The 17,987-nt window shown below is 39.0% G+C and overlaps 1 protein-coding gene across 1 annotated transcript in view; it reads left to right on the top strand.

Moving 5' to 3' along the window:
• APP (amyloid beta (A4) precursor protein) overlaps window positions 1–17,987 on the top strand; it is a 185,283-nt gene that overhangs the window by 76,564 nt on the left and 90,732 nt on the right. The window contains exon 5 of the mRNA XM_009327797.1: window positions 9,506–9,708. Coding sequence (XP_009326072.1) covers window positions 9,506–9,708 — 203 coding nt within the window. The remainder of the gene's footprint in view (window positions 1–9,505; window positions 9,709–17,987) is intronic.

Genomic DNA, 17,987 nt, shown 5'->3' with positions numbered 1-17,987 from the left:
TTGTGTCGTAATCAACTCAAGAAACCCTTCTGATAAGTCTGCAAGATGTTCTGAGAAGTTCTTGTGACAGCATGATCTATACCACCCCATTTCAAGCGCTGTACTATTTAATAATGCATGAAAAAAATAGGAAGTGAGAAATTTACAGTTGGGTTTTTCAACCTGTACTGTCACACCAGCATGACTGTGTGCCAGTGGATGCATAGCTGGATATCCTTCCATAAAGTTATCCAGCAGTTCCTGCTCTATTTTACCTTTCAGGGATATTTGTGGTCTGTACTAGAAATAAGAGCTCAGCATAGGGGTGGTTTATGGAAATTTAAGAATTCTACCTCTTGTGAGGCTATGCTATTAACAGCACAGTGTAGTAAACCATTTTCTGTAGTAAATACTTTTCCTTTGCCTTCTAACAAAAGCTACACAGTTTGAATACATGGATGAAACAGTAAAAATATATAGGGTTGTTTTTTTCCTGACAGAAGAGGTTTCTAATCTTGAATGCAAATGTTTTGGCTTTGGTTACATGATGACAAGCCGCTTCTTCACATGGGATCTCTATTTTGATCACTGCTGAGGAAAAAATAACACTCAAATTGTGACCTGAGTGAAAAAGGTTGAAACGGTAAAACATTGACCTGGAGAACTGGATCTATGCTTGCTTCTGCCATGAAAGTCTTCTGCTAGGCTTGGCATGCTGTGGCCACCATAAAAAGCTTGGTACAAAAGGTGCCCCTTTTTCTTCTGGCTGCATCGGTGGAGATAATCTGCTCTGCAGAAGCCCTGGCCTCTTGCAGCCGCTGCTGGTGGCAGCTGTATTTAAAATGTTTAAGATGGCACATTCTCTGGAAAATGTTATTCGATGTCTTAAATTGAACATCCAGAGTTATTACATGCTTCTGGTATTCTTTTGTTTGCTTTCCCAGTTGTAAAACAACGTTATTCTTCCAGTTTTACCGTGTCGTTGTTGTGCGAGGGTACCAAGATGGTTAATTCCACAAACAGGGCAAGTACTTGGTTTGGTACGGAGTTCACACTGTCTGCCTCAGATAAGCTGTAGGATAGCAGATTGGACAAAGAGACACTGAATAGTCCATTCCAAGCACGGCAGAAGTTTTGTGGAAACAAACGTGTTGTAACAGATCCAGACTTTTCTGCTGATTCTCAAGCTGGCTGAAATAGGGCTGCGAAGGCGACCTTCGCTCTGCCCTCTTCCATCACATTCAGTCTTAATGCATTTTTGAGGTCAGGATTTTGAATTTAATATTTATTCAGTGTCATCAGGCTCACAGAGCCCAATTTTGTGCGTTTGCAGGTATGTTTACTTTTCTAGTTTTTAAGATTCTCTTTAGCGAAAATAATCAAAGTGAGAAAGAATATGGGTTAAGTATATTATTATTCTGTCCTTCTCTAAAAATGACATACTTCTTGCTGAATCCTTCATCATCCAAAGAAAATTGTCAGAACAGTAACACCAGCAAAGGCTTTGTTTCAGAGAGAAAACTAGGTCAGTTTCGAAAAAGTATTCTTGCATATTAGTCAACAGGTACCTTCTGCGAGTGCAGGAGATCAAATGTTACATGTTACCTTGTAGACCTGTCTTTTTAAGCAGGTCAGCTGTGGAAAGAAATTTCTAACGGTATAAAGTATACCTTCTTGTTTAATTATGGGGAAAAAGATAAATGTCTCTTGTCAGAGGCAGCAGGGCAGGGAATGTGTGTTTGGTTTTTATAAATGCTCTATTTAAAAACTAGATTAAAATATTTTTAGTGCAACTTTTCTTGTTTTCTATCAAAGCACCAATGAAACCAGGCACATTTTTGGTATTGTTTTTGTATAAAAGGTAAAAAAAAAAAAAAGCAGTAAAAGGAGAGAGACAGTCTGAAGCACATAATTCAGTTGTTTGATAAGGTCTAAGAACTCAAAAGCAGCCTATGTGACACTTCTTGAAATAGGTTATTTCAATTTTTTTTTTCTATTAGGAAATGTGAAAATAAACATAATTGCAACCTCTTCAGTAAAGGGAAAACAAAAAGGAAAATAATTAGAAGTGACAAAATGAAATGTCTGAAAAATGCTAGGCAATATGAATTGCTCATCCTGACTTGCTGTGCAATAGAAGGTGCCCATCTGAGTTCTTAAAAGTTTAACTGTCCCTTAATAGGTGTTTATATGTGTCCGAATATCACATTATTTCTTCTTTTTGTGAGATACCTGATTTACTAACCTAGTATAATCCAACCCTAATGAAAATAACCAAGGCACTTTTTAAGCAGTTTGTGCTTTTGTGGTCACTTAACAGACAGACCAGAAACATTATTGTTGAGGTACCTTGTGGGTCAGACTTTCAATTCAGTAAATCACTGTAATTTTCTGGACTTTGACGCCAATAAAGCCATTTAAAAGATCAGTTACATAGACTGGAGGTCTGGCATAAGCTTTTTCTTTCCTGGCTCTGTGCCTGATCTCACAACTGCAGTGCAGTTTAATTCTTGCCCTGCTATCCATTCCCACCTCCCCCATACTTCAGGAAAACAGACCTTTTTGGTATAACTCCCTACTCCTAGACTTCCAAGATGAATGCTGAAATTTTCATTTCACACTTGGTTTTGACTTCCTTTCCTCTCTTCTACCCCATGCAGAATTACTTTGGTAGTTCTTGTTTAAATTTACTACCTGGATACTCAGTTTCACATAGTTAGTATACTCAACTTAGTCTTGAAGTCAGCTAGTGTAAACATTTTAAATAACAGAAGGTACAGTGAGGTGAGTGCTCATGTGCCCGCATGCACTGTTGGCTTACTTTTTAGCTTTAAGTAGTTCCTATGTTGACTCACAGGTTTAATTAGTGACACCATTCAGAGGAGTGCAGTGGTGGGATCAAACCAGGTTCCTGAGAAATCTCATCCTTTGGTCAGAAGAACTTTTTCTAGCATGAAAGGTTTGGAAACACATTAGGTGGAAAATACGCAGGCTTCTGATGTGCAGGTTTGTTGAGAATTTGGTTCCTTGTCTGTTAGCTTTCTGATTTGCTTTTAACCAAAAGCCTGGTAATTAGGCCATCTCAAATGCACTCATCATCTTGTTTGGATTCCAAGCATGTGTCCTATTCTTGTAATTTGCTTTGTGTTTCTGTTTTGCGTTTTCTTTTAAGGCATTAATTCTTAAGGCATGTAGAGGTTCACAGCTGGATCTGTCCATTTCCACTCCCACAGTTAAAGAACTTTGTCCTCTGGAGCTTTCCTGTACGTGGGGATAAATATGTATCTGTGCTCATCGTTAATCTTCTGCTGGAAGCAAAGCTAGACCCAGGCTGAATACCTGACAATCCAGTCCCATCACATGTTTCCTGGAGTTCATTTGGGGGAGCTGTAGAGGCTATAGAGGGCTGGGGGGTTTTGTGCTTTTGGGAACCAGAAGCACAAGATGCTGGAAACTGGGATGATGGCACTTGCAGTAGTAAAGGTTATGGATGCATAAATTACCATCAGCTTGGCCTGTTAGGCTGAAAGAGCACAGGCTGCAAGTTACATGCAGCAATTGCTTCTCCTATGTTAATTCCCACAGTTGTCTAGAGCCAACATCTATGGCCTTGCTCTCTGTAGGCAGACGGCGGCTTGTTGCTACTGCTGATTCGCTTCCCCTCCTGGAATTAGCTTTCCCCCAGCTATTTGCTCAGCCTTGGTGGCTGGTAAAAACCACAGTCCAGATGGAATCTATTTGCAATCAAATATAGTTGCAAAGTGTAGTGAATTATTATCGTTCCAGATATTAAAAAATCTGTCTTGAACACCTTTTCATTCTTTTTCACCCACTGATGGAGTATTTTTTTTGTTCAAGTTACTTGGCAAAATCATAGTTTAAATACATCCAAATGGATGAGCGTTTATTGCAGACAAACGTGAGCCACTTCCCAAAACCAGTAATTCGTCATAGTTATTTGTTAATCTAAATTGAAAGCTTTGCCACATTTTTGTCTGAAGTTTATGGTTGCAGACAGAAACCTCTTAAAACATAGCTTATGCTGCAGCCCCATGAGTTCTGAAACACCGTTAGAAAGAAAACTCATCGTTCTTGTCATCTGTGTTCTGCCTCTGTCCCTGTTGCAGGTTATTGGAATACGGAAAGGAAACTTTCATTTACTAACGTTTTCTTATTTCTTGAACAGCAAGAGGTAGCATAGTTCGCTTTCCTTCACTTTCCTTTACCTTTCCTTCAATTTTATCTTCACGAAGTAACAGGACGATGCACGCTTCTGAGTGAATAAATAATACATTGGTGCCAGCTCTTACTGCAGTGATGGATTGAGAAAAGGAAGTTATTAGATATACATTACAGATCCATGGTGTAAACATTGCTTGTAATGATGTGCTTAGGTGCGTACTAGCGGGAGCTGTACAGTGGTACCTGTTTTAAAACCAGAAATATGTCCACTGGAGTGGTCCGTATGTTTCTGTTGGAGTCAGTGGAACCAATTATCTCTTAAGGCTGCCTGGAACCCCAGCGTGTCTGCGGCATCAGAAATAGAGCTGAAACCACCAAACTTCAAATACCCCATTTCACCACATACAGGGGTGTGGCTGATTTGTATTAATGACCCAGTGTGCTACTTGGATACTCAAGGGAAGCATCATTTCCATGATAGGGGGGATGGATTTTAATATCCCATACGTGTAGAGGTTGAAGTGGAAGTTTCAAAGCCATGATGACATCTGTGTCCATCATGAAAGGAAAGTGTCGGCCCTCCTTGCCAAAAGTCTCCACTGACAGGAGATTGAGGTATACTAATGTTGGGGGGGGGGGGGGGGGGGGGGTTGCAAGTATTTTCATGGCTGCATTCAAGCCTAACAATTTACCTCCGTTGTTTACTGCTGAACTGTTCAATTCAGATGATGGCTTTACAAATCTGTGATCTTACCGGTGTATCAAGTAATTTTTTTGAGCAACCTTTGAAAAATCCTGTCACCGGCGCCACTAAGCTAAGGTGAAATGTCAACAATTTATTGTAAATGAGACACTGCAGTCTGTGGTGCTAATAAAACCCTGGCTGGGACGGTATCAAGGGAATATACAGAAAAAGCTATCAAGGTATCGTGGTTCCAGGAGAAAGACGACTGTCATACTTGTTTACCGAAGAAGGTAAAATGTAATAATAATATCAGGAGCTAAGCACACCTGGTATTATTATTAAATAAAACTCCAAGACTTCTGAGAAAAATATCGGTATCCACATTCATTTGGTAGTAGACCTTTGTTTGAAAATGGTGGGTGTAAACTGATTACTGTGATGAAGGGTGTGCAAAAGTTAGACGTGCTGTCTGGGAAACAGCACCGTGGTGGTGCTAATTGAGAAATGTGAATGGTACCAGAGCATTTAGCATGACGGGGAGAAACAGTTCTACGCACTGTGCAAGAGAGAGGGTTTTGTCTCTGTTTGAAAAGTTGATGCTTTATTCCAAATGTTGAAGTACAAGTTCATTCCCTTCTCTGTTGTTCTCTGTCGTCCCTCTCGCATGCATGCTCTTTGAAGAAGAGCCAGGATGACGACAGTGGTTAAATCCAAGGAGACAAAACCAAGCATTTTTTTTTATGTTCCTTACAAGACGTAGTACCTTTTCTAATACTAAGAATATGTGAAGTCCACCCACTGTCTTAGTTTGCAACAGAAGCACATCAAGATACAGCACTGTTTGTTAAATGTGTGTCTTCAAGCATGAGACTCGAAGTCCCCTGATTACTGCCAAATACTGGGGGATCTCCTCCTTCCCCCTGGCTCCTGAGGAGTGCTGCTAAGGGGCTGCATGCAGTACATTGCTTTTCTCACATCTTTTCGTAACCATGGCCTCTGAGAAGGTGTGGTCATCCTCTGTTCGCACTGCTGAGCGTGGTTACTGTGACTGACTCTTAGGAGTGAGTGACCTAATGGGTAGCCTTGATAACTAATGTGAAGCTGTTGCTGTTGTTACTGTTAGGCCTTGCTAGGATACATCCCTGCCTGTTGTGTATTCGTGCCGTTAGGTCTGTGATACTGTGCAGTATAGCTGAGCATGATTAAACCACCAGGATAATGCTAGTCCAGTTAGTTTCTGGTATTTGGCTTCATTCAAGAAAAAACTTGTTAAGAGAACATAAAGCTCTTCATCTCCCCATCCCCTCCTCTTTGGAAGACAGTACTTATAGCGGGAGAGACTAACTCATCTTTGTATAAATAAAAATAAAATAAAGTAGACAGCTGGGAAGATAATTACTTTTAGAGGAAGTCTGGAGTGGTTCTTTAGAACCTGAGGGTAGCTTCACACTTTTGTACAATGAGAGTTTTTAAAACCTGTTAAATAGGGAAATGACGTTCTAAAGCTCAATTTCAAGCATCTTAATTCTATAAGTATATAGCGAGGTTCTCGCTTCCCTTTAGGTATCTAAATCTGAGGCAAAACCACTTCTATTTTCATTGTTCCTTTTTCTTGAAACTTGCAATAAAATATAATCCTGTGAAATACTACCCTTGTGATTGAGTCTTGCAGAATATGTTGCTAGCAGAAATCCGATTTTTCTAGGAGTAATCAAAATTGTAGAAGGAATATTCCAGTACATTTTTGTGCAAGCTTTTTAGAATATTTTCAGGAGCCTGATCCTGTAAACTGTTGTAGTCTTTCATCGCTTCCGGCTTTTACCTTCTCAGATGTCTAGTTCTTCAGCAAGCAGCATTTCATAAGGGGGATGCAGGTGAGGGCTACCCTTAAGCATTTACTTCTGGTAAGTTACTGGAGAGGAAACGAGGGCCCACTGTAATCGTGGGCATAGTCAACCAATACATGCAGAGAATTGTCATCTTTCATCCTGCCCCCTTCACCATCGCACCCCCTAAAAAAGAAAGAAAAAAAAAAACAAAACAAAACAACTTGGCCTTGATGCTGAGAATTTCCCAGCAAAATGCTGTGGACTGACATAACTGAGTTGACTGCTTTTGTGTAGCTAAAAACAGATGGATATTGGATGCACACATACAAATTATTTTTGAAGTGGCTTTCCATGTGACCAATTGACTTTCCTTTGTTTGTTTCATTAGGTTGTTGTTGTTGTCATCCTTTTTTAACTTTATGAGCTTGCCAGTATCTGAGAGTGATCGTTCATGTGAAAGGAAGAGGAAAAATAATTGCACTTTTTTAAAAGCATGCTGTGTTTGTAGCTTAGGTGAGAGAAAGACAGAGAGCAGCCTTCTTTAATGTTGAAAGGCATATGGTGTCTGATGATCTTGATCAAAACCTGCACGTCTTATACTCAGCATGCCTAGTTTAAACGTCTGTAGCCAGGCAAGACTAGAAGCACCTTAACCTGGGGATCAGAAACAGATACTGGACTTATAAATCCGCCTCAATCTTGCAGTTGAAAGGTGATGGTGTACATATAGCATTTATTTCATGCTCATAGAAACGTGAAGTAGTTGGTAAGAAAAATAAAAAGAGAAGAAATCTATTGTTCAGAAAGGAGTCACTAAAAACAAAGTAGAAAATTTTGGACATGCTGAAATTAGAACGGCAGGGGAAAACCACACAGTGGAGATGGTGAAATTTCTAAGCCAGTTCTTTGAAATCAAGAGAAGAACCCAGTGGTTTTGTGCCTCGTTTTCAGTCTTTCTCCCATGTAAATGGAAACAGGTCATCCCTTATTCAGACTCCTCTGCAACTTAGCTGTTACCACATCCATTTGTATAATCTACCTGGGCTTGAAAGCTTCATTATTACTTTTAGTCTCCTTTGTGTTTCTGGAGGCCAAATATTTTGGGGAGAAAGGAACAGGAGATTCATTCTTGTTTGTATAGAGACTTAACTTTCTCCTAGTAGAGTCAGGTTTGTGGCATACAAGATTTTTATCAATAAATTTTTTAACTTCTTTGTAATACCTTATTAAGAAAGATCGTACTGTCCTTTTTGCTCTGAGTTCACTTTCAAAATTGTAGTAGGCAACTTATTATAAAATGAACTATTACAAACTTGGTCTCTGAAATGAGGTGAGGGAGAGAAGTTGCTAACTTCACATAAAAGGCTGTTCAAGCATATGAGATGCCATGAAAAAGATGCAAAACCACTTGTGTATGAAGGTGACAAAAAGTCACTGCATGTTTGAATATTTAAGATCATTTACTCATTAGCAGTGAATTTCAAGTAGAAGATCAGATTAACAAACCTGAGAACTTGCCACAGCTGGCCACTGAGTTAGGAAGCTTTTCAAAAGCAACAGTAGCAGTAGCTGAGCGTACATTTTTTGGCCTATTGCCTGTGTATCATTCAGAATTAAGAGTGATCCCAGAAAATTCTTGACATATTAAGCCACCAAATGCATTTGATAGTCAATTGCAGTATTCCTTCCTGTTGTCCAAGACTGATTAAATCCTGAGGATTTTAGGCGGCTATATGAATTTAAAGCACTATGATGGATAACAATGTTTAGCCCAATAGCTTAGGCGTTTTTTTGTGAGCATAGGGGTGCTTGTGTTGCCATCCTAATACACATCGGTACCACGGGTGTTTTATGGAGGCCTTACGGGTCGGCTGTACAGCGGTGTTGGTAGTGCAGAGCATCTGGGCTGAGCTTGCCGTGCTGAACGGCTGCACGCGTTGGCCGAGACGGCAGCCTCATCAGCAAAACCGTGTGGCTTTCACCTCTCCACCAGTGCCGCTGTCACACAGAAGACCAAAACTGGGTCCTCTCCTTCTCTGGGTGTTAGATCCTGAAAGGCAATGTCATGGTCACTGACTGCTTTCAGGTGCCAGAAGGAGCTAAAACTTCAAAGACAAAAACTATCAATAGTCAGCTAAACAGGAGTTGCAGCATCACGTGTCAACTGTCTCTGTCCTGTCCTTTGTGAAAACAGGCAGCTCTGTGCACAATTCCTGTAGAAGTGACTGTTCTGTTCACACTACTACTTTAACGACAGAACAAAAAACTCAGCAGTCAGTGTAGACAATTCCAGGTCAGTTCAACACTTGGTAGTCCTCTGTGAACGGTATGCAAGTTAGTCCACAGCAAGCATCTGAGTAAGGTGTCTCCTGGGTGAGAAAGTCCCAAGGAACTCTCTTGTTTCCATGTCCATATGAACTGAGTGCATTTTGAGCTAATTCGAGCTTCTTTCAAAATAAAAATTGATTTGTTGATGGCAGTGTGGAGCAAGCATGTTTGGAGTGTTACTCAGCTGTCAAAATACGGTATTGCTGATGGGGATTCTTCTTCTATTCCTGTGTAAAAGGAGGAGCTCCAGTCTGGCATCTTGCTAGTTTTCTCACTGCATTTCTAATGTGGACTTTTTTGGGGGTTTTAGCATTTTTGATTACTTACTCGTTGGGACGTTCCAGCCTCCCCGATTCTTTCTTTTTTATTTAAAGGGGAGGGAGGGAGGGAGATGGAGAAACAAATAACTTCTTGTCCTTATAGTGTTTCTGAATAAAATGTTCTCTCTTGTTTTCTTGAAATCATTTTGTGCTGACACATCATTATAATTTTCTTCATTTAGCGATGATAAGGTAGTAGAAGAACAACCAGAGGAAGACGAGGAGCTAACTGTTGTGGAAGATGAAGATGCTGATGACGATGATGATGATGGTGATGAAATTGAAGAAGAGACAGAGGAAGAGTATGAGGAGGCAACTGAAAGAACTACCAGTATTGCAACCACTACCACCACAACTACAGAGTCTGTGGAAGAGGTCGTCAGAGGTAAATTCTTGGGCGTTTAGCTTAGGGCTGGAAAACTGATCCTGCTGCTTTGCATGTTTGCCCTTTACAACAAAAAATGTTCCAAACAGCAAAATATCCTAAGTTGCAGCATTGTTATGCTTTGGCTTCTGTAATTTGCACATTGAATCCCCTCCCCTTTCCCATTGCAAATATTCTTTGGAGGTGTCTGTCTGTGAAGTGTGGTCATAATGTATGATGTGGATGGAAGCAGAAAGGTTGGTTTTATTTTAAAGTAACATTAAATAAAATTTGACTGCCATATGTAGCAAATAACACAGGAAAAGTATGTGTGGGGGTTATTGTGTGCATGTGTTCCAGAAGGATAGGGAGTGTCACTTCAAAGCAGGAGGTAGCACTACCTGGTTTGGTCTCTTATATTAACAGCAGTGATTAGTCATTTTGTGTGATTTCTATTAGATACCTGTTTCCAGTATTTTTCCATGAACTAGTAATTCAGTAAAATCCGGTGAATTTAGAAAAAACTATGCAGAAAAGTGAACCTATCTAAAGAGTTTGGGGGGGGGGGGGGGGAAATGGGAATTAACTGCCCAAAAAAGAAAACATGGAGTGAGAAGGAACTCTTCATTTCTAAAATCTGTTTTTCATGCTGTTTTGTAGTTATTACCATAACTGCATTTTAAACTTTGAATTTTACCCTAGTCCATGGACAACATGGCAACATAATATTTTTAAATGCCACATTTCTCCTATGGTACATATTTGAATGAATTATCATTCTATTTCTATTTTAATAAGTACAATTCCATATGGTGTAAATCTCAGTAAGATAGATGCCGATTTTTCTACAGTGCTTACATCTTTATCAATAAGTGCTGGAGATGATGGCAGAAAATGAGATTAAAGGCTACAGTTGAAAAGAAAGGAGTTGGGACGTGCAGGAGGCAGAGGAAAAATGGCAGCAGTTGGGGTGATAGTGGAACAAGGCAGAAAACATCTGTCCTGGCTCCTTTCCTCTCCCCTTGCTTTCCCACCCCCTGCCTCTGGGGATGCTTGGGACTGAAGTGCCAGCAGAATCCTCCATTTTGCATGTGGCAGCATCCTTTTCTCTTGAACTGTGGTGTCGATGTTTGGCAGAGCAGGTACGGAGCAGAGGGCTGCCGGCTACGATTCATCACACACGCCAGGGACAGAAGGGTGCCCAGGGGATGCTGTGGAAAAAGCAGAGTTACTTCATTTACGTTTTTCTGTTCGGTCTACGTGCAGATAAGCTTGCTAATCAAAAGTGCTCATGCTTTGCTAAAATCACTTGCAAATGTTTCTTTCTAAGGCTGGCAACGCAGTCTTGTGTGTTTCTGTCTTATATAACGGCGTTGAGTGTTTTGCTCAGTTACGGGAGAGCCATTTCAGTGAGGAGGGGGTGGGAGGAGATTATGTTTAAATCTTTAAACCAATTAAATATATTTCCATATGTGAGCTTTCACCACCTGGGGATAAAACGCCCTGTTCTCGCTGGTAAATGAATATTGAGAGAGGGAAAAAAAAAAAAGAACACTTGACTTTAATGGGATTTTGGATGAGTGGAAATGAGGACAAATTAGGTAGAGCGTGTTTCTTCACTGAGGTTGACTTTTCAAAGAGGTTAAGATGTTTAGCCTTCAGGAAAACAGTGTGTAATAATATGAATGTAAAATATGAAAGAGATGAGGCAAACTATTGAAGACAGCTTTTAAAAATCCTTTAGAAATGTATACACTTGCTAGCTGACAATGAAACGCTATTGTCCTGTTTTCCCCAAGTCTAAAATTTCCCACCTTGGGTGACTATGGTAAAATATGTGTTGCTGCAAATGAGGTGAGGGTAATATGTTACTGATAGAAGTTTTCAGTGCAGTTCTGCCACAGCCCTTTGGCCTTTCTGACCTCCGGCTCTCCTGGGGCATGGAGGGTGCCGGAGACTGTCCCTGAGTGTGTGTAACTGGTGTCTGACAGAGCTGCGCTGTGCAAAATGCTTACTTATTTCTAAATGTAGAAGTGCCCAAATAACTTAGAGCCTTGTTGGCCCTTGCTTCTACTTCCCTTGCTGCACTTCAGCGAAAGCTTCCTTCAGGGCCCCCATCCTCCTGATAGGGCCAGCAGATCCGACATAGGAGCTTCAGTCGTGAGCATCTGCTGTTGTCTTGCTGTTGCAAACAGAAAAGTTTGTCGCTGTCAGTGCAAATGAAAAGGGCAGAGGTGCCTTATAGGCAACGTACATATTAAGAAGCGGTCCATGCTATAGAGACACCTTGAAAGCCTTTCCAGATGGGGTTAAGTGTCAGAGCTTTGTTCTCATGGACGTGAGCTCTGCTCAGGCTACTTTTCCCAAGTGCAGTTCATAAAATGTATCCAAGGATGCTCTTCATAGACACTTCACAGCCAGTTTTATGTATGCTTTATGAAGCTGTAACTAGTACTATGTCATTAGCCTTAAAGAACACAGAGAGTGGGTTTGTCCGGTTTGAGAGGAGTTGCTTTTCATATGTGAAATCAACAAAGAGCAACTGTTCTAAAACCATAAACTAGCATCTAACTGTGGGCTGGTACTGAGCCCTTTCTCCCCCAAATCAATGGAGTGATTGCCATCAACCATAAATAATTGAAAAGTATAAATGTAATGTTATACTTTAAAGACACTTGTGCTATTGTAGAATCAATTTGTCAGGCAGTTTTATTTCTATGCATATTTTAATGACTCGTGATCAAAATAGCAATAGCAGAACTACTTGCAAACTTATTTCCAGTGAAAAGGAAGTTAGTCTTGCCTAGAGAATGGGAAAGGTCATTGGCAGAAGGACAGTCTTTTCATTCAGTTTCTGCAGCAACCATATTTTTATAAGCTACAGTGTTTATTCAAAACTGTGAATCAATTTTTCCTAGCACAGTACTTGCCAGTATTCACTTCCCTGCCTTTTGTGAAGGACCATCTCTACTCTCAGTTCATATGGAGGAGGGCAGCAAACCCAGTTTAAACTTTCAGATATGCTCTTGCTGGAGTTCAGGTCTTAAATCCAGCCAATTGTGGGTCTGAGGTTGCAGCGATCCAAAGAGTGAAATTAATGTCAGATTGACGTTTTTCACCTTTAGTCCCTGGGAGATGTTATCACTGAATTTGTGCTGAAGAAAGCGTGGCTCGTTTATGAAGCCCTGTAGGAAAACTGTGGCTCTTGACTTTTGTCTCTATACGGAGCAAGGGAGGTGACTCTCTGCCGACCAGGATTTTAGCAAGGGAGCGGTTTGATTTCTGCTGTCATTGTCACAGCATCTCGGGTGTTGCAGAGCTGCTCCCGAGGCATCCAGGCTCCAGGTGATTCTTCCAGCACGTGACCGAAGCAAGGAGGAGCGCTGCTCCCCTGTCATGTGCAATTGTTTGTGATTTCGTTTCTGCTCTCCTTCAGCGCAGTAGGTGACAAGAAAAATCAGTCTCTCTTGGCATACAACAAAGAAAAAGCAATTTCAGCTTAGTGCTTCCTGTCAACATAGCAGTCAATCAGGTCTCGTTTAAAGGAGAGCAGCAGGGTCAGTGCGGCAGCCTGGCAGAAAACACTTGGCAGCTTCTTCGCATACCTATCAGCAGATGTGGAGGATTCAGCAGCATAAGCTTGACCTGCCTCGTCTAGCGTATAATGTTGCCCTTTAGCAATTGGGTTTGCTTTCTCTAATTCAGCTGGATTTCTTTAAACAGTTAGGAAAGAATTTAAGCAGTGCTACTTGATGTGACATTTTAACTGTGTTTACAATCTGGAGTTGCAAGCAAGAGACCATATGCTGGTTTCCTAGCAAGAGAAAAGTAGCCTGATGTTTGTATGGTAGCTCTTAGCTGTATTGATCTAGCATGGGTTTTTTTTGCTGAAGATTTTTATGTCTAAAAGACTTTAAATCCGTTCAGTGACAGCTACCGTATATTCTGAGGCAAGGGAGGTTAACCCTGATCGCTAGACCTATCAGCTGTAAATTTTGGGATAATATTAGTAGCGTATGCTAGATTAATTGGGCTTTTTTTCACCCTCCGTAGCTTTGCCCCACTTTCTTCTTTGCAAGGTTATTATCTTTCTTTTAATGTAGTAGTTCCTTGTTCTTCTTCATTTGCTTCAAAACTATGCAGTATGCTTTAGCTGGAAAGTGATAATGTGTATTTCAAGTGATAATTGTATTCCATATTAAGAAAACATTGACAGGTTGCTATATAAATAGTACACATTATGATAGCTCTACTGTTTTTTTGTTCGGAGATCTTCATTAGGAATGATAATCTACTCTAACCTATGAACAAGAGCTGATAAAATTAACCTAATGGATTTGCATTAAAATAACTGCTAGCTTTTAATTAGACATTATAATTTAAAGCACAGCTATTCCACCATAATATAATACTTTGAGATATGTTGCAATTGGAAGAAATCTTTTTTATGATCTAGTAATCTTGTTGACGGAAAAGCTATATTATTATTATTATTATTATTATTGATTAATTATTTTGGGTCAAGGGCCCAAATACTGACGTTTAGTACTGAAATACTAAACACAGTAATAGTGGTGTTCTACGTAAGGTTGGAGGGTCGACAGTGGTTTCATGTGAAATATATCCTGCCAGAAGAAATCCCCCAAGAATGTGTTTCCCTAAAGAAAATGTCATTTTACTATATTGAAGCAATAATTAATTGAATATTTTGTTTTGCTGTGTAAAAAGACTGGAATGCATTTTTGGGCTAATTCTCATATTTGCTGTCTTGCCATGTCAGCGTAATCATGATGTTATGTGGAAATGATACCTTTTCTAAAATACACATAAATTCGTGACATTTTATTGACCTACGTTTAAAATCAAGCTGGGTTTTTTGTTTGGGCTCTGGCCATCCGTAGTAACTGTATGGCACCTTGTAGTTGTAGTTGTGCAGAAGTAAAATGTAGTTGTGTTGTGCAGAAGTAAATAGAAAATGTATTTTCACGTATTTGTTCCACTTCAGAATTGTAAGGCTTTGTATTCTAGCCAAGTATACAATTAATTTTTTTTCTAATTCCAAATATCCCCCTCCAGTAGGGTAAGAATAAATATTAGAGAGAGAAATTCAATCTTAATTGCACAGGATGGAAATTACAATTTTAGGGTATTTAACAGATTTAGAAGAGCTGTTCTTCAGTATTGCATTTAGAAGTCATCATTTTGCTTTTTTCTTTTAACTTTCTCTGTAGAAAGTATTTTAGCAATTGTGTAGCTTGTGCACCAACTTTATTCCTAGAGTATGTGCCAGCTTCACAGCTGTCTTCTCCTAATTCCAAAAACCTCTTCTGAAATTAGCTTTTGTCTTTGAATACTCAAACTAAAATTTGGCTGCCTCTTCTAACCACATATTCAGAATGAGGAAGTTTTGTTGCAGTGAAATTATCTTTAAATATTCCTTTTTGATTAATTCATTGACCAAAACAGTATTGTGCCTTTTTGGAACATGAACAGTATAACTAAAAGAAAAACAGAGTGCATTTACTCTTGTCTAACTTTTCTCAGCTAGTTAAAAAATGGAGACTAATATAGATACATACGTATTAATACCCTCAAACTGTAGCTCTCAGTTCCTGAAGACAGGGAAGCCAGAATTACTCCAGTTGTAGTAATAGATATATATACTAGCACATGATAAAGTGGAGCATATACTCATGATATGTATTTGAGAGGTTTATTCCTTTGGCATCTCTTGCGTTAATCAATTACTCTGTTCTTTAGTGAAATATAAATGGTAAAATATAAGATTGTGATCCCATATACTTAAGCAGCTAAGTGTTTTAGGTCTTTGTTTAAGACTTGTTTGGGTCCCGCGTGATTATGATACACAGTTTGAACTGACAGCAGCATAGACAAAGCAAACACATACCAGTGCTACTGAGTTGGTTGATACCACCAGCATGATTTATTTGTATGTACTTTACAATATCAACTTCAAACTTGGAAGGGCTGGTAGTGTAGAAAGAGTCATCAGTACAATATATTTTCCATTACTGTGGCTAAATTAAAGAACTTGTAATATTTATAAGCCAGCATGATGGTATGTTTCTACTGTAGCGTTAAGGTAAAGAGGTTTTTCAGAGGTGTAAACTAAACATAGGACCCAACTTCCAAGACAAGTCGGAGTTGGTAGTGTAACTCCTCCTGTTTGTCCTTTTCTTCTTAAATCTCTTCAAATTTAATTTCTGGTTTAAGGTTTGGGACTGACTGTGCCAGCATTTAAATGAGCTTAGTTCTCATGATCATGTAAATAAATTCAAATCCTGAAGAAAAGACTGAGTAACCTGCATGTTTACAGCAATAGAAGTATATAAATGTAGCTTTAATTTCCAACACACACACACACCCCGAAGTTTAAATTTTATTTCAGATTCCTCAATTGAAAATGTTGGTATTCACAGAGTAAGTGTTAGTCCCATGTGGAAAAAAAAGCATGGAGTTGAGATTTTGAAATAAAGCAATTATAATTTCACTTTGATTTAAAATCGGTTTTCTTCAAGGAACAGAAAAAAACAATTTATATGGTAATGAAAAATCTTAAAATGCCATTCAGAACCATATTTTATATTTCCCTCTGTAAAAACTGATCATCAAAAGTATCTAAAATGTTTGCACATAAATTCTAATTAGCTCTACTTACAGCATGAGTGTTTATGGAAGTACTTTGTGTAAATCCACTATAAATCAATGTCCACATACTTGTAATATTTATAAGCCAGCATGATGGTATGTTTCTACTGTAGCGTTAAGGTAAAGAGGTTTTTCAGAGGTGTAAACTAAACATAGGACCCAACTTCCAAGACAAGTCGGAGTTGGTAGTGTAACTCCTCCTGTTTGTCCTTTTCTTCTTAAATCTCTTCAAATTTAATTTCTGGTTTAAGGTTTGGGACTGACTGTGCCAGCATTTAAATGAGCTTAGTTCTCATGATCATGTAAATAAATTCAAATCCTGAAGAAAAGACTGAGTAACCTGCATGTTTACAGCAATAGAAGTATATAAATGTAGCTTTAATTTCCAACACACACACACACACACCTCCCGAAGTTTAAATTTTATTTCAGATTCCTCAATTGAAAATGTTGGTATTCACAGAGTAAGTGTTAGTCCCATGTGGAAAAAAAAGCATGGAGTTGAGATTTTGAAATAAAGCAATTATAATTTCACTTTGATTTAAAATCGGTTTTCTTCAAGGAACAGAAAAAAACAATTTATATGGTAATGAAAAATCTTAAAATGCCATTCAGAACCATATTTTATATTTCCCTCTGTAAAAACTGATCATCAAAAGTATCTAAAATGTTTGCACATAAATTCTAATTAGCTCTACTTACAGCATGAGTGTTTATGGAAGCACTTTGTGTAAATCCACTATAAATCAATGTCCACATACTTGAAGACTGTGTATTTCCTAGGGTGCTGAAGTCTGTGCTTTTCAAAGAAAAAATAACACAGTCAGTGACGATGTTTAGTGTAACTGATTAGTTCTCAGTATATCACTTTAACTATTAATTTAAAAGCAAATCAAAAAGCTTTGTCACAGCACTGTCCTTCAGGGAATGATCTCTACCTGCTTGGTTAGAAACAACTCTTTTTGCATCGAGAGGCTGGAATAAGTATAAGAGAGGAAAGTTGAATTATACTTTCCTGATTATCTCCAAAAAATTTTTCTATATCTGAGGTTTCAGAGAAGGAAGTTGTTGGCAACTGTAATCTTTGGTTTAGGGCACAAAGAAGATGAGAGAAATTTTACTACTGAAGAAGGATGGTTTGAAAACTGTACGCATCTGAAAACAGAATTTAGACTGCTTATGAACCTGGGCTGTGGCAAAGGCTTGTTCTCTTGAATTTTATCCAGTTTCATGGAGCCAAAGGCAAAAATGCATCTTTGGAGAGGGGAGAGTGAGCAAGTTCCTTAAACAAAGCAAAGCTCACTGTTAATGCTGTACTGGACACAAATTACTAGTGGTATCAAGTAAAATTGAATTACATAGTGGCAAAAAGTAACTCATCTTTTAATCAGTTTTCAGCAACAAGATTAATATATGAAGCAAAGACAGCTTTTAATTTTTTGATTAATCATTTAGCAGTGTATGCTGCCTGCCTGCTGCTAGTATCTGTGAAAATACCATAGCTCATCCATCATAGGCATTAATTGCTACATTCACTAGCAGTGGAAGGGGAAATAGTATTTGGATTAATAGCCCAAGAAAACCTGTTGAATTTCCCATCTCTGCACATCATTTCCCCATCTTCTCAGATG

The sequence above is a fragment of the Pygoscelis adeliae genome, unplaced genomic scaffold, assembly GCF_000699105.1.
Source record: "Pygoscelis adeliae isolate BGI_AS28 unplaced genomic scaffold, ASM69910v1 Scaffold14, whole genome shotgun sequence".
Taxonomy (NCBI): domain Eukaryota; kingdom Metazoa; phylum Chordata; class Aves; order Sphenisciformes; family Spheniscidae; genus Pygoscelis; species Pygoscelis adeliae.
Note: the sequence above shows the minus strand (reverse complement) of the source record. Positions and strands in the feature narration are given on the sequence as shown.